Source organism: Orbicella franksi, chromosome 11 (genome assembly GCF_964199315.1).
Source record: "Orbicella franksi chromosome 11, jaOrbFran1.1, whole genome shotgun sequence".
Classification (NCBI taxonomy): domain Eukaryota; kingdom Metazoa; phylum Cnidaria; class Anthozoa; order Scleractinia; family Merulinidae; genus Orbicella; species Orbicella franksi.
The window spans coordinates 23,029,396-23,044,501 of NC_138155.1; the positions used below are offsets into that span (position 1 = coordinate 23,029,396).

A 15,106-nucleotide genomic window follows, 5' to 3' on the forward strand; every position below is an offset into this window, starting at 1 on the left:
TCTCTCAAAACTGAAAAATATTGGACTTATTGTTATCTCTTCAGGTTCGTGGTTTTTGATATTGGCCTAAGCAAACTCTATATTTACCAGCAAATGGCAACATTTTGTGGGGCTATTTTGTAAGGATTGACGTAAAACGTTCCATTTCCTTCCTTTGCAGCGATATTGCAACTTCAAGTAATCAGTGATGGATGTCGCATCTAGAATAAGTTAGCCACAGATTTATTAATTTTTTCGTTCGTTCTCTCTCTTAATCCTCCCAAATCTTAACCAATCTCGTTCCTTTTGCGTTTATCTTAGTTTCCTGGAATCAGTTTGCCTGCTTAACTGTTCTTTTGTACGTTTCCTTCGTTTTAAGGGTGAATTAAAAAGTTGTGAAAATGACTTAATATGCAATTAATAATTAATGTGCTCCAATATATTATACCCAAGATATGACCACCTCGGAGAATATAAGAGGTCATTTGCATTAATCCTTTGTGAAGACCCTTGAAAAGCCGCCAAAGGTATTTCGGAGCGGAAATTGTAATTTCTCAATTGGCTCAAATCAGGGAAAGATATGCGAATTTATATGCTGGTTTTTAAGATATAGATATTGCGTAGTTATGCTTTTACTGTTATTTGTTAACTTAAGGATATCGAGGATGTCAATTCAAATAGAATAAGTTCATTTACTATAGATTATGTCAGCGTTTTTAACATACAAGCATTTTACTTGTCATTGAGTTTTAAGCGAAAATGTGAAATTGAAAAACACCGCATGCGTGACTGCCACGAAGTATTGTGAAAACTAAAACTTGATATTGTACCTCAAGATACAAGATGTGGGTTTCAGATCTATTTCCCGCGGAAGAAGAACTAATGATTTCCGTTTCAATCAAAAAGGTTCTTTTTTCCTTGAAAAGAAGTGGCAAGCTAACCTATCTGCCTTTTGAGAACATTATGGTGTGATAATGTTACTTCTGTAATAGAGATGGTCAATTTCTATAAGCATGCGGATTATCATAATAAAGGACATATTTATAGTTCTTCATTAAAATAGCGCCATTGACGTAATCGCTTAAGCGCCTCCTCTCTGCCACTTCATTGAAATATTGAGTCGTCTGAAATTACACTTTTTGTTGAAATAGAAAGTGCAAGTTGAATTAAGCTTTTAGATAGTTTCAGAGGTGCGAAACGAAAACAACAACAAACACATTATTCACCCAGGAAACGTTTTAAATTTTGAACTCGGAGTTGCTAAGTGCAATTCATTTCTTTGTGAAACATTTAGAGGCGACATTTTTCAATCTGAATATCTTTTCTGTGTGCGAGCAGTTTAAATTCTAGCTCTCTAAGGCTCCTTCCTTTCTCCGCCGGAGAAATTTGAAAACGCAGCTTTATTTCTCCGGTTAGGCCTACTGTCTACACTAATCCGTCACGAAAACGGAGCTCTTCGAAAACGCTCTTCAAACCGGAAGAATTTGAAAACGCTGGCTTTGCGTTTTCGTGGGGACGGAAAACGTAGTGAAAACGGAGCTTTTCAAAACGATGACGTAACGATAATGTAATTTTCCCTGATGGAGTTTTCTTCAAACACAAATCCAAATTGACCGGTGATTGTTGCGTTTTCAAATTTTTCCGGCGTAGTGTGGACGGAAAACATTTGATGTGTTTTCAGGATGAAACCTCCGTTTTCAAATTTTTCCGTGTATTTGGACGGGGCCTGAGCAGGTCGTCTTCTCTTAATGAGGTGTTTTTTGTCTTAAATTCACATCTCCATAAGTCATATCGTCTACAAATTATGTGTAATTAATTACCGAGGGTATAAACTTTAGGGAACAGCTGTATTACATGGTAAAATTGTAATTTAAAGCCACAAAAGTTTGACATTTTGCAGGCTTAGTACACGGTCGCCTACCCTGTGAACAAGCTTCTTCTGGGAAGTAAAGACCATAAAAAAAGAAGAGAAAACCTAGCAAAAGAAAGGAGACGAAGTGGCAGGAGGTAAGAGATACAGAAAGCGTTCAAGGTATAGTCAGTCAGAAATAGTTAAGGTGGCTGGCAACAGTTTCCAAATAAACACTTTCCAGCAATTATATTTTGACGGATCAATCTTATACTACAATTCTTTATCAAGTGATGTCAGGTTTACAATATTTATATCACTGAAATGCCACCCAGTCATTGATGGACAAGTTTTGGCTATTTCATAGGATAACAGGTTATAAATAAAATAAAAATAAATACTGTAGGACTCTCTAGTGGCACTTCCCACGGAGAGGCTTGTCTTCCACTATTTCCAGATCGAAATGGCATTTAGATGTGTTGGTTTCCATAGCAACAGATAACTTCTTAAAAGTACGCTCAATTTTACTCTTCAGTGCTTCTAACTCAAAAACAATTTCGATAACCTTTATTTTTTTTTTCTACTTTTGAATGCTCAGCATTTTTTAAGATGCAACATTTAGCAACGTTTAAAACATTCTGTCGGGAAGGTTCGAAAGTTCACCGCTGGAAAGTGCGAGAAACTGTTCCCAGGCACCCTAAATAAAGGCATGTAGACTATTAAAGTTACAAAAAAAAAGGCATTATAGTGCTTATATGTTATTGAGACACCAGTCTCCAATCCATTCTTGGATTGTTACATCATCTTGGGTATTAGCACTTAGAATATTTCCCACGGCGCATTTACCAAAATAAGATTAGGCTGTTAATAACAACTACCTTGAAGGGGCCGATATGAACCTAGTAATTAAATGGCCTGCCTCAAAATAAATTCGCAGTTCGGAAGGTCGCTGGTTCGACCCCTGGCGGAGGACTTCATTAAAATTTTTCCTTATCCCATCTCAGGTCAAACTAAATAAGTTCTTTTTTGTTAAACGTCTATCCAACAGTGGGTTACAGTAAAATCTCAATAAAGCCACTCCTTTCCTCTTCTTAAGCCCCCCTGTTCCCTGTTTCTTTATGAGAGTAAACCTGTATCACCAAGACTTGAACATAGCATGGCCCAAACGAACAAACAAAGCATGTCCAAACTAAAGCAAATTAAACATAAATCTCAAGATCAGCATTTGACTTAATAAACAAACATTACAAAGGATTATTTCTTTTCAATTACTTTAGCCTACACTGACCTTCATCATGGGCTATGAAAGCTTTCCTCGTGCAGTCCCCCCTGTTTGCCCCTATTCGCATCCCGCGCTTTAACCTTAGCTCCCTCCTACTTTCCCCGTGTAATCCCTGTAAATTTCCCATGCGTTAACATGTCCATCGTTTAACCTCATGCAATTCCCGTAATTTCTGCGCGCGTTAAATCGGGTTTTCCGTGCGTTTTACCACGGGCATCCCGTGAGCTCCGCTACACACAACCCCCTGTGTTTCATCGCGGGTTCCATGTGAGCTTGCTACTTACTTGCTCGTGCTATCACTGTAGTTTCTGCTATACCTATGCTCTTCAATTACCCCCCTTCCACTTCTCCCAATTTCCTTCATTTGTTTACCCTGCGTACTCATTTGCGTTTCCCACAATTTCTCAATGAGTTCCCCTAAGGTCGTCTCATCATTATACGTCATTCGCCAGTTAGGTGCCCTAATGCGTTTGTGTTTCAGTTATACTCCAACTGCTAAACGGAGAGCAGACGTATGAGAGGCACAGACAACAGTCTGAAATAGATTGAAAAAGTTTAATAGAGACAAACTATTACTGTTACAAGAAAAATAATTATTAGTCAAGAGTATCTATATATTAGACGCTGCCTCGTTCTCGGACGTCTCTGTCTTTCTTCAAGGAAAATGAGCGCGCAAAGGAAGAAACGGGGTATACCAGTATGCCATGTCTATTTCACGCTCAGATTTTTTTCATGGCACATCATTGTTGACAAAGCAAAATCAAACTGCCACCACTACATTTTAGATGCATATATATGAACTTAGTTTAGAGCCTAAGTCACTATATCAGTCCTTGTAGTTCAGTTGTTAAAGCATCCGAATGAAGTGCGAAAGGTCGTGCGTTCAACGCCCCTAGGGGAAGCGCTATTTTTTTTATCCAATGCTCGTGTTACAGTGCGTTTACTGAAACCGGGGCCACCCAGACAATGAAAACCAATCAAATGGCACATCTGAAACAATAGATTCCAACATTTTCAAATCCAGGAAACTCATTTTTCTATCCTCTATAAAGAGAAGGGTCAAACCTAAGTTACCGTAGAGTTCCCAGATGCCATTCCTTTCCCTTTGTTAAGCCCCCTTCTTTTAAGCTAATAACTAATATGTGAAAACTTTGAGGAAGCATGGATGACTTTGTACATCGAGTGGAAATTCAAACAAATCTTCGCGAAAGTAAGAGTCGGCAATGGACTTAATAAACAAACTTTATTTAAATGCAAGGCTAATAAAAAAAACGGTTGTTTTTGAAATCTTTTTTAATTTGGCCCAGAATTAGGGACACTTTGCATAAAAGGAGCCCATATTGGAATAACAACACTTATATATTAAGCCTCACATTAAAAATCCTTTGTCTCAGGCTTAGGATGTATCGGATTTTTTTTCAAACCTAGGCGCAATTTGTGGAAGTGCTTATTAGTCCTGCCATTTAGTGTGGCATAAGGATGAACAAATAGTGTGATTAAAAAAAATTAAAGTATTAATCGGGTATTGTACACTGTGTTTACATGCTTAGATGAACGCTATCGAATTCCTTTTTGAAATGAAGGAGAGGAATAGAATCTAAAAACTGTAAAACAGTGAATAATATTTGAAAAACGGCCTTTTTTGTATACTTGGCTCTTGCGGGTTCACGTAGACTCTATAGAAACAATGAAAATGCAAAACGTTCTCAATGCAAAGCGTGCAAAGGGTGTTGTCGCTAAAATTCGTGACGTATTTATTAGCTGATTGGTCTAATCTTATTTTGCATATTCATGATGACTGTTGCTGACCTGAGTTACTTGTTTGTCATTTTGAGATGTTTGCCGTCGGAGTAAGATGTGAATGCTCCCTTCTACACGAGAAGCAAATTCTTACTTTGAAGAGGAAGTGGCGTCCACGTTTGGGGAAGAGAAGTCGGTTGACACCCATTTCTGTCAATGGTTAGTATCAAATTCTTTGCACTCTACCTAATTCGCAAGTAATATTTCAACACAAAATACCAGCTTCAAGTCCTACCACGTGCGCTTGACCGACTCGCCGCTTTACGTTTCGCGTTGAACTTCAAAACAACGTCATAGTTTTAGCAACGGAGTAAGCCTTACGATAGAAAGTAGTTCAGGAACCATACGAGACGCTTAAGTTCATAGCAGTTACTTCGACGAGGTTTTGGCCTTCGTTACGAAAGTGGCGTGTCTTTGTCAAACTTTGTCTTGTACTTGTCAACGCGCACTCGTGTTCAGCAGTTCACTGTGAATTCTTTATTCCTCGTTTACTCTTTTGTTTCCACACTTGGGTTTGTTCCTTACCCAATTTTAATCTATTTTATTTTCAGAGGTTTGAGGATATCAAAAGGATCCAAGCAGGGAGGATGAAGACAAAGTTAAGAATTTGAGAATTTGGTTAAATTGAAATGTTTCCGATAACAAATGGCAGGCTTGTAACCTAAAAGGTTATATTCGAGATCAAAACTTCGTAGTCTAAAATCATTTTGATTTTTTCACGTTTTGTTTTTTTTTTCTCGACTGAAATATTTGCATTCGAGTGACATTCGGGCGCGGAAAAAATCTCCGATTCGGTGGTTAATGTTGATTAATTCTGCCATTTTTGCCGGAAAGTTTTCAACCACTTTCGAGTTATCATTTAGTACATGTTTTCAAATTGTGGGGAGTTTTATTTGTAGGATTGAGCGATCATCAATTTGATTAGATTAAATTTTATCGGTCGGCATTTGCATGCTTTAGTACATTTATCTTGTCAGACTCGAGTATTGTTTAATTTTTTTTTTTCAAAATTCCAAATTATTTTACAATCGCTCAACTCTCCCAAGTTTGAAAACCTGTTAACAGGCGATTACCTTTGTAGAGTATTTTAAGGTGGCGCTGCATGTTGAAATCAAACCGTGATCATGTCAATCAAAACAAATTATGTTGTGACATAAATTGGGCAAACAATTGTTGAATTTCTCCAAAATCGCATTGGGCACTGAAGTTTTACAAAGGCTCAATTTCGATTTATGATGCGAATTGTCTGATGGAGGGCAATGCCCTTGCTCAAAAACAATATTACATGAGTGGTCGATGAAAATTGTTTTAGCTTGAAAGCTTACCCTACTTGGTTTAGCTATTAAACGCTCTAAGTTATCGAAGAATTTCTATTTCTCAAATCTTCACATTTTCAGACACGAAATTAAAAAGTCTCTTGATCGATTCTGTGCTTTGCAGTCGAACACACGTGAACATTTTTAGATTTTCTTTTTTTTTTCCAACATGGTCACCGAGCTTCTACAAAGTAAACATATATTGCTATTAAATTATGATGTGAATTGTACACTTGTTAGAAAAGCAATTTCCTTGCTCAAATTAATTAATGAGCCAGCTCGTCTGAAAATGCTGCAGCTTGAAGTTAATTAAAAGTGCTCCGTGTGACTATCAAAGAATTCCTATCGTTTCTTTTTACGTCAGTTGAAAATTTGAAGCACTTCAACTTATTCCAGGAACCGTTTAAGATTCGTTAGTAAATTTGAATTTGTTCGCAACTCCGATCCATTCAAATAAATTTCTGAATATTTGAAACATTTGTTGACATGATCACATATTATTGGACGCTTCTTTCCTTGTTTAGCTCGTGTTAATTTTTTTTTTCGGTTTTGCGCACGTGCAGTAAAATGCGTGAACATTTCTTTTGACGTTTGTTGTGTATTCACATGCAGAGCCACCTTGAATAAATAATTTTAGGAGAGGATATTGGGTTTCTGGATTGATGTTCGTGTCTAGAAAGTATTAGATTTATCGGCAGATATTGTGTTATACATCTTTGTACGGAAACCGTTCGGTTTAAATTGTCTCTTCGGAACGGGACTAAGCGTATAAATATCAACCAGAAACCAAATATATCCTCTTGTTTAACTTCCAGCGAGGCTGTACTGAATTATGTCTGGTATCAAGCAACTCTTTCAATTATCGCTTTTCGAAAAATGTAGATATAATTATCTGATTTTCAAACTGTTTTGGCTGTCATTTGTACTATCAGATCTTTTGCTTTTTAAGAAATGTAGTTTCAATTGTCTGAATATTCTAAAGTTATCATTTGGACTGGCAAACTGATTTTTAATGAAAATTTTCACGAATTGACCTGCTGCTTTTCAATAATGCAACTCCAATTGTTTGATTGTTCTAAAATTTTATTGCTTTCGTCCACAACTGGCAGATTTTTCAGAAAAATTTCACTATTTCATCTTTGATTTTCAAAACTTAGGGGCAATTGTCTTATTCTTTGAAATATTTTATTTCTATCGTTTTCTACGGACAAAAATTTTCCAAACACTTGTTATTAGCTTTATTGCTTTTCAAAACTGTAGTTTTGTCTGATTTATTTTTACTAAAAATATTAACCATTACATCATTGAGTTTCAAAACTTGGTTCCGATTGTCTGATCTTTAAAAATTTTATGGCTATTGATTTTATTCACATGTATTATCATGATCGTAGCTTCAATTGTCTGATGCTTCTAAAATTTCATCACTTTCGTTTGCTACAAACAAAAATTTTCCAAAAACATGCCATAAGCTTTATTGCTTTTCAAAATTGTAGTTTCAATTGTCTGATTCTTCTAAAATGCTGTTGCTTTCATTTGAAAAAGTTTTATTACAAGTTTTATTACAGAAGCCATAGGATATATAGTGATACATTTTGAAGCTTGATAACCAGACATTAATCTTTAACACCTCGCCGGAAGTAATTTCTAGAAGATAACGAAGCAAGCCATGAACAGTTCTTTTATAAATTGAATTGGCCTGTAATTTGTCGGGTATTGATATTTCACCTCGGCTTAAAGTGACGGAAGTTCTAAAATTATCCAAATACTACGACCAGATCGAAATTTTAGCGGTTTCATTTTCGTTAGAGTAATCGGATTCATGGCTTGCCTTTGTTATCTTCTTGAAATATATTGCATGATGATATCACGTTAAATAGTTAAGCTGTGAATGACGGGCAGCTGGAAACCTATTTACAGAAATGGGAAGAGCAAGTTAAAATTTGTACGACTGCAACGTTTCTGCACAACATTGAGAAGACGGCGACATTTTGGAATCGCTATAGTTCAGAGAGTTTATTTAGTTGGGGCTCAAGCTTCCCGGCTATACAAACTCTCTTAAATATTTCGATTTAAAAATGTTTTCACCCTCTCAATGTTGTGCAGAAACATTGCAGTTGTGCAAATTTTAACTTGCTCTTCTCATTTCCGCAAATAGGTTTTTAGCTGCTCATCGTTTTAAGGCTGACTATTTAACAAGATATCATCATGGAATATACCATCTTGAACACAAACAAATATTAACTGGATTCAAAATCTTAGTTTTTTTGAAAGACTCGGATGATTGGAATCAAATTTTTTTCGTTAGTTTGTGTTCAAGATGGTATATGTTGAACATTTTTTGGCGGGAAAAATTCAAGGGGGTACCTGCTTAAAATTTTTGTCAAAAAAGTTGTCAGGGGAAACGCTGTGCAAATTTTTTCCAATTTTCCCGCCAAAAGTCTTAGTATATATAGGGCAAATTTTTTTGATGACACGTTTGTAATCAATTTAATTGAATTTCACTTAACTAATTAACTATTGCAAGTAGAAAATTAATGATGAATAAAACAATTGAAATGAAACACTTGTTGGAGTACTTTATTGTTTGAAATAGTTTATTTACTCAATAAAGAAATACACAGTGGAATAAATATTGCATTTATTGACTATTAAGTTAAGTATAATTTATAATTAACTTACATTTTTTTAAAAAATTTGGCGCCGTATTTAGTCTTTTGGCGGGAAAATTAAAAAATTTTGAACTGTTGTTAACAAGAAGTTTTTTTTCAAAAAAAAATTGGCGCATGCGTATTTTGGCGCCCGTATTTTTTCTAAGTTTTTTGGCGGGAAAATTAAAAAAATTTAAACAGATGTTAACAAGAAGTTTTTTTTTTTAAAAAAATTGGCGCATGCGTATTTTGGCGCTCGTATTTTTCCTAAGTCTTTTGGCGGGAAAATTGAAAATTTTTAAACGTAGTTTGGTACGTGAAAGACCTGAGCAAAAAATTTCATTTCAGATTAAGCAACCAAAAAAACTACAACTGGTAGAAAAACTGAGTATTTATTCATCAAAAGGTTAGGTAGAATTAAATTTCATCCAGGAAATTCTCTGTAGTTTGCATTTAATCTTCCAGAAATTGTTTCAATGCTTAATTTTCAACAGTTTGATGAAGAATTATCGAATTGTCCCTAGCGACAGCGGTTTTTAACTAATGTAACGTCTACCTTTTGGAAAAATTAATTGTTTGTCTTTGCTTGTCCCTCTTCGATTAATTCTGGCTTTATGACGCTGAAGAACGAACCCAGGCACTCTGAAAGAAATAAACAAAGAAGAATTAGAACTATTAGGTTTGATCAGATTGTACAAAAAGTAGTTAAGATACACGAAAGCGAAAACATGAACTTTGACGTTCAAAGCTACAATTTTTACTATGCTTATGCTTATGTTTTAACGGCGGCGAAATAAACTTCTCCGTTTTAATTTAAGTTCATAACAAATTCCAGCGACTGATGTCAAATGTAGAAAACATCGAGACAATTGCACACTGTTAGACATAATAATAATAATTATTTCCATTCCCGAGTTTCCTTTGTTTACTGTTGAAAACTATTTTAAACTGAGCATTTCAATGTTCCTGCAGTCTTCTGAAGTCTTTAGCCTTTACTATTTCAAACCGCGTGCTTTAATTTTTCCCTGAAATTTTTATCGCAAATGTCGCATATTTTGCTAAAAGATCGTATCTAAATATTGATGGCAGCTCGAATTAGAAAGAACTAAATTAGCGCAAAAAAAAACTGAGCGAATCGATCTGACTGACCGAATAATTGCGTTGTCGGCTTGTTTTGTCAACTCGAAGGTATTTTGAATTTTACAAAATTTATAACTTACAAGACAATTGGTCACAAGACCAAAAGTGGATGCTGAACGAAGAAAGTTTTCTTGAGCTCAATTTGAAATTTTTCGCTTTTTCCACATGCAGAACTCGAGTTTGTTGTTTCTGCTGCATCAGTTGTTGATACTAGTAGCACATCAAATGCACGTGCTTAAGGTGGAGCGGTATAAATTTAAATATAGATTTAGAAAAAAATCTTCCTGCTTTTTATCACCTCGCTTTTCCATCCTTTCAATTCTTTAAGATTGTAGTAGAGCAATATTCAAATCTATGCTAGTTTCCGGACAAGAACATTCCAAACAAGAGGCTTGATGAGCAGAACAATTGCCTTGAATTCATTATTGCTAAGATCTTTTCGCACATTTTGCCTGACATGCAAAACAACAACATGAGATTTTTTCGTGTTTTTCGTGTTTTTGTGTTGGCCTGATTAAACGCTATCTTTTGTAGGATAGTACAGAGACACTACTGAAATACATCCAGATAACTGCGAGATAACTGCTAGATTAACTACTAGATTAACTGCGAGATAACTGCGAGACTCAATGCACAGTGAATTTTAAGTCCTTTTAATATGTGTTCTCTAAAGGTTGCACAGCTGTTAAGCAACTGAACAGCGATACGGTTGTAAAAATGAACCAGGTTATGACCAATCCGTCACGATCGACTTCATTACCTATCAACTTAGAAAGCTAGAAATCTCGACAATTGAGTCGCTAGCGATCGTTAAATTACAAACATGGACGTATATAACCCAGAGATATTTGATGTATAGACCGACGGTGTTATGCAAATCTATTGACGTCAGCTAGGGAAACAATATTCATGTGTTTATGTCCAGTTCATTAAGCTGTAACCTAAAGCGCTGAATATTGGTGTCGTACATTTTGCAACAAAAAATGAATGATTTAATTCCCAAACCGTCAAATGAGCAGAAAAAAGCTTATAAATATAATGTGCAATCGCACGTAAGAACACGTAATAGTCTTTGCTATAAAAATCACAAAACGCTTATAGTTATTTTTAATTCTTTCTTATTTTCTAAATTAATCAAAATTGAAAACAAATGTAAGCGGTTACAAAAGCCATGTCACGATATTTTAATTCATTTTTTTCTTATTTACACCGAATTACTTTCAAAGTGAAGAACAGAACTGCACTTGAAAAAGGGTAGAAAGCAGGCTTAGTGAGCGTCCTTCAGTAAACACATAACATGGTCCTAACAAGACAGCATCTGGCTTCCATTAAATATCAAAAGTAGCGTCACAAGTGTACGGAATGATCTCCTTATTATCAAAAAATCAAACTTTTCCTTATTTCAACTTACACTCAGATCATGCTCTGGATACACTACAAATAAGAAGACCGTCTATATATGTTGCAATGAGAGCTACTAAGCTTAAGACAAAGTTATCTTTAGGCGTGTGCCCGATTTTTCGTATAACTATTCAACTTTATTTTGCTTGGTGGTCGTAGAACTGATATTTGTCCAAATGGCAATTCCCTTGTTTCTGTATTACCTTGAGAATCAGTTGATAAAGACCGCATTTTGCATTTATAAAAAGCAACTATCAATTTCAAAAAGATAGTTTACAAAATGTGAAAAGCTGAGCGAAATCGAATTTTCGACCCTCGCCGCGAAATTAAGAATTTGTCTGATTTTTACAGGCATACACTCTTAACATAATTATATAGATCAATCAATGGATAAAACATACCTCATATCGCTATCATATCATCCATGTGACATAAAAATCTTTGTTCCCAATTCACCAACTCAGCTTCCTCTCCAACACGACTCCCTTCATTTCTCTGAAATAAAATGAAAAGTATTTAAAGTATTGCCAACCCTGTAGTGGTGTTCATAGATAAAATTACCAAGACCATGCGAAAATAGGAGAATCTAGTGTGAGGAAAATATCTTCTAGTGGAATTGAGTCTGTCATTCAAAGTCTTAACTCTTTCGTTAAAACTGATGCAGGTAATGTTGCCTTAGATGGTGTAACTTTTTAAATTTTCTTTGAGATGGGAGAGGGGCATGCCCCGCCCTTCTCTTCTTCAGTCAGTTTAACAAGCTGTTACAGCCCCTTGCTCCCCGAATTGTCTGGTTACACCCTTGGTAAGTCTATTTTGTCCAAGCGGTCAAAACATCGTCGAAAAATATTTTTACTCAATTGGGTTTTGCAACGATTTTTCCGTTAGTTGGAACTTAGCTATATAGATGTGAAAAACACCTCAACTTTACTTCGTCTATTCATTATTGTTAGTTTTGGCCAATTGAATCTTTCATTTGGTCATTTTTCCCAAAAAAGAGTTTTCCAATTTTAGATGATGAAAAACGCTATGGTCCTGGAATGACCCCAACACCAACGCAAAGCCCCATTCGACTCGTCTCATTTTTTATGCAAGCCTGCAACTTGTAAACCCCCTCCCCCCCCCCCCTCCCACCAGCCCTTAAAGAAAAACGCAGTGATGGGATGTGTTCCGAAGAAAGCTAAGGATTAAAATTGCCTCTATACTAAGATTTCCCCTAGAATAACTGTATACATTACAATTACCAAAAAGGTGCTTCACCACCTCAAGTAGGGGGGGGGGGGGACAGTAGTGTCTTGATGTACAAGCTGCCAATCATTGTTTGAATCAAAATAAACAGTTATTGTTACCTCGTGATTTTGAGCTTGTTCCACACATGCGGTTCAGAGTCCTTTTCAGCCAGTATCCAGAAGATGATGAACAGTTGCATCTCGTATATAACTGAAAACCAAATCAAGCAGTGACGTCAAATGTTTGAAATCTTCTACCAGACATTTCCCACACCGGTCTCTAAACGTTATTTCCCTGCATATCCGACACAAGCCTTCAGCCCTTCAACACCCAACTCTTTTGCTACAGACTATAACAAGGCCCTCCCTAGGAGGTAAGGTAACCCTAGAGTTAGGGTTACCCTAACAAGAGGGTTATAACCCAGCACTTCCAAATTTCTTGCTAATTTTCCAAAGGAATATTTTACTTACCTTTTGGCTTTTTTGCGCTAATTCCAGAGATATAGTGGACAATCTGCTCCAGGCGCTTGACTAAAACAATCAAAAGTGTCATCCTCCATGCCACCTAAAATGGTAAAAAAATAAAGTATTTTTAAACTACATGAAAGTTTACCATAGATCTCTCCTTCCCGTTAATTTCTGACACGTTATCGTGTCCCGCTATAACTCGATGTAAACAATATCTTTGTTACCTTACGGCGTTGTCTCTTGCTTGAGAAATCGAGAAGACGACTGCAAAAAGAGATATGAGCATGACTCGTCAAATTCCGGAAAATATACATTCCCACGCCAACTCCCTGTAAAATATAAAAAATTAAACTTATATGTAACGTCAATAATGCACTAGTGAAACAATAACAACTTCTCTGAACAAACACCCTAGCTAGCTCATCAATGGGAAAAATCAACTTGTTTAAAACACCCAATGACTTTAAAGTATAAGAATTTTGCGTCAAATGTTAAAAAATGTATTGAAGAGTGAGCGATTAGTTTTGTGTCACAGTCGAAGCCCGATCTTCGAAACGGAAACTTCACGCGAAAAATAATCCTTTTAAAAACATAACTCAAAAAAACTTTCGTATATGACGATTTTTCCTTTTTGTAACGAGCACAAAAACGAAAGATTCACCCAAAAAACAATTCCATAAAATCAGGGTGCAGATCTCGCTCGAAGACAATTTCAACCATGTAATTCCAGGTAAACAACGTTTAAATATGCAAATATAAACTTCGGTTTCGACGTAGTGGAGCAATTAAACCGTTTTGAATTCTATAACACGTTGGGAATGTAAAAGGTAAAGAAATAAACGTCTTTCAACAACATGCTTAGAGAAGACTAAATGTAAGGAAACTATAGAAATGAGTTACCTCGACACTGTAGACAGTGTGCTTGAAAGTCTGCATCTCCTCTGCCAATAGATATGTATACATTCAGCATTTGTTCACTGCCCCCTTTCAGTGCACGGTAAGAGAAAGGCCTCCTGGTCGTCGTTCAATACATACATTTTCCACGCAGGAACTAGTGTCTTGAAGATTATTCAACGGAGAATCAAAGCAACTTTACTTTCCCGTCACTCGGCAGTTGCCGCGTGCGAAGTTAAAGATGAAATATGAATAGTAATGAGTGAACGTAATTTGAATTTCAAAAAGCTTCACCAAGCAGTAAATTTGCGGGAAGACTAGAGCGATTTTTGCTCTTTACGACTCCTATGTTGTTTGTGTGAATTTTTTGAAGATCTTTTTAGAGGAAACCTACGTTTATGAGTTCTGCATGATTCAGAGGAATACGGTTTGATAACTGTTAAGATTAACTTCTGTTTTGGGGAAGGGGAGGGTGAGTTGCTTGTCGCGCCCATAGACTGTCTGTAACCCTGTTTGTTAAAGAGTCAGCAAAATTTAGCACTTTAGAGATATAAAAAAATCATACATATGGCCGCATTTTTTGTTTATTAAAAGTGATGGTGAGCCAGTACTGGTCGGTAATTACTAATGACGGAAATTTATAAGTAAGTGTTAACACCACAAGATCAAGAGTCATACGTGAAAGAAATCCACATGTGGGGCTTATTTCGTGTCAGTAAAAGGGAACTTACGGAAATAGTGTTAACCTAACTCTTGCCCTTTAATTACTTGTAACAACGTGAACTGAATAAAATTGCTTCTCTACTTGAGGAGGTCCTTCAGGGTGGTCAAGTCTTATACTTCAAGTTAGAGTTTTTAAATCGTGTTTGTATGTTTAAAGGAAATCTGCTAAGATTAACTTTGAAAAACAAACTATGTTAAGGTTTAATTAAGATTTCGTCCGACTGTCTTCAATGTTTACCTGACAAAGAATGAGCTTTACATAGTTCTGATTTTATTTTTCTTGTCCAACATCTCGGGATAGAGAAAAGCGACATTTAAGTTTGTCCCTCTTCAGATCGAGAATTCCTTCTAAGATCTAAGCTAAGCTGCTTTTTTCAGTA

The 15,106-nt window shown here is 36.0% G+C and overlaps 1 protein-coding gene across 1 annotated transcript; it reads right to left on the reverse strand.

Moving 5' to 3' along the window:
- Positions 1-9,160: 9,160 nt before the first annotated feature.
- On the reverse strand, positions 9,161-13,435 carry LOC145502604 (uncharacterized). The gene is made up of 5 exons (XM_081481931.1): positions 13,334-13,435; positions 13,113-13,206; positions 12,762-12,852; positions 11,817-11,910; positions 9,161-9,516 (listed from the first exon to the last, which is right to left on the reverse strand). The coding sequence occupies exons 1-4, from the start codon at positions 13,421-13,423 to the stop codon at positions 11,868-11,870; spliced, it is 318 nt and encodes a 105-aa protein (XP_081338057.1). The 5' UTR covers positions 13,424-13,435; the 3' UTR covers positions 9,161-9,516; positions 11,817-11,867.
- Positions 13,436-15,106: the final 1,671 nt, after the last annotated feature.

Bases quoted from the DNA above. Each gene is read 5' to 3' on its own strand.
- LOC145502604 (XM_081481931.1), bottom strand. From the start codon at position 13,423: ATGTATATTTTCCGGAATTTGACGAGTCATGCTCATATCTCTTTTTGC. The intron at 13,207-13,333 runs GTAACAAAGATA...TTACCATTTTAG, and splicing joins GCAAGAGACAACGCCGTAAG to GTGGCATGGAGGATGACACT. The intron at 11,911-12,761 runs GTAACAATAACT...ATTTTATTTCAG, and splicing joins AACAAGCTCAAAATCACGAG to AGAAATGAAGGGAGTCGTGT.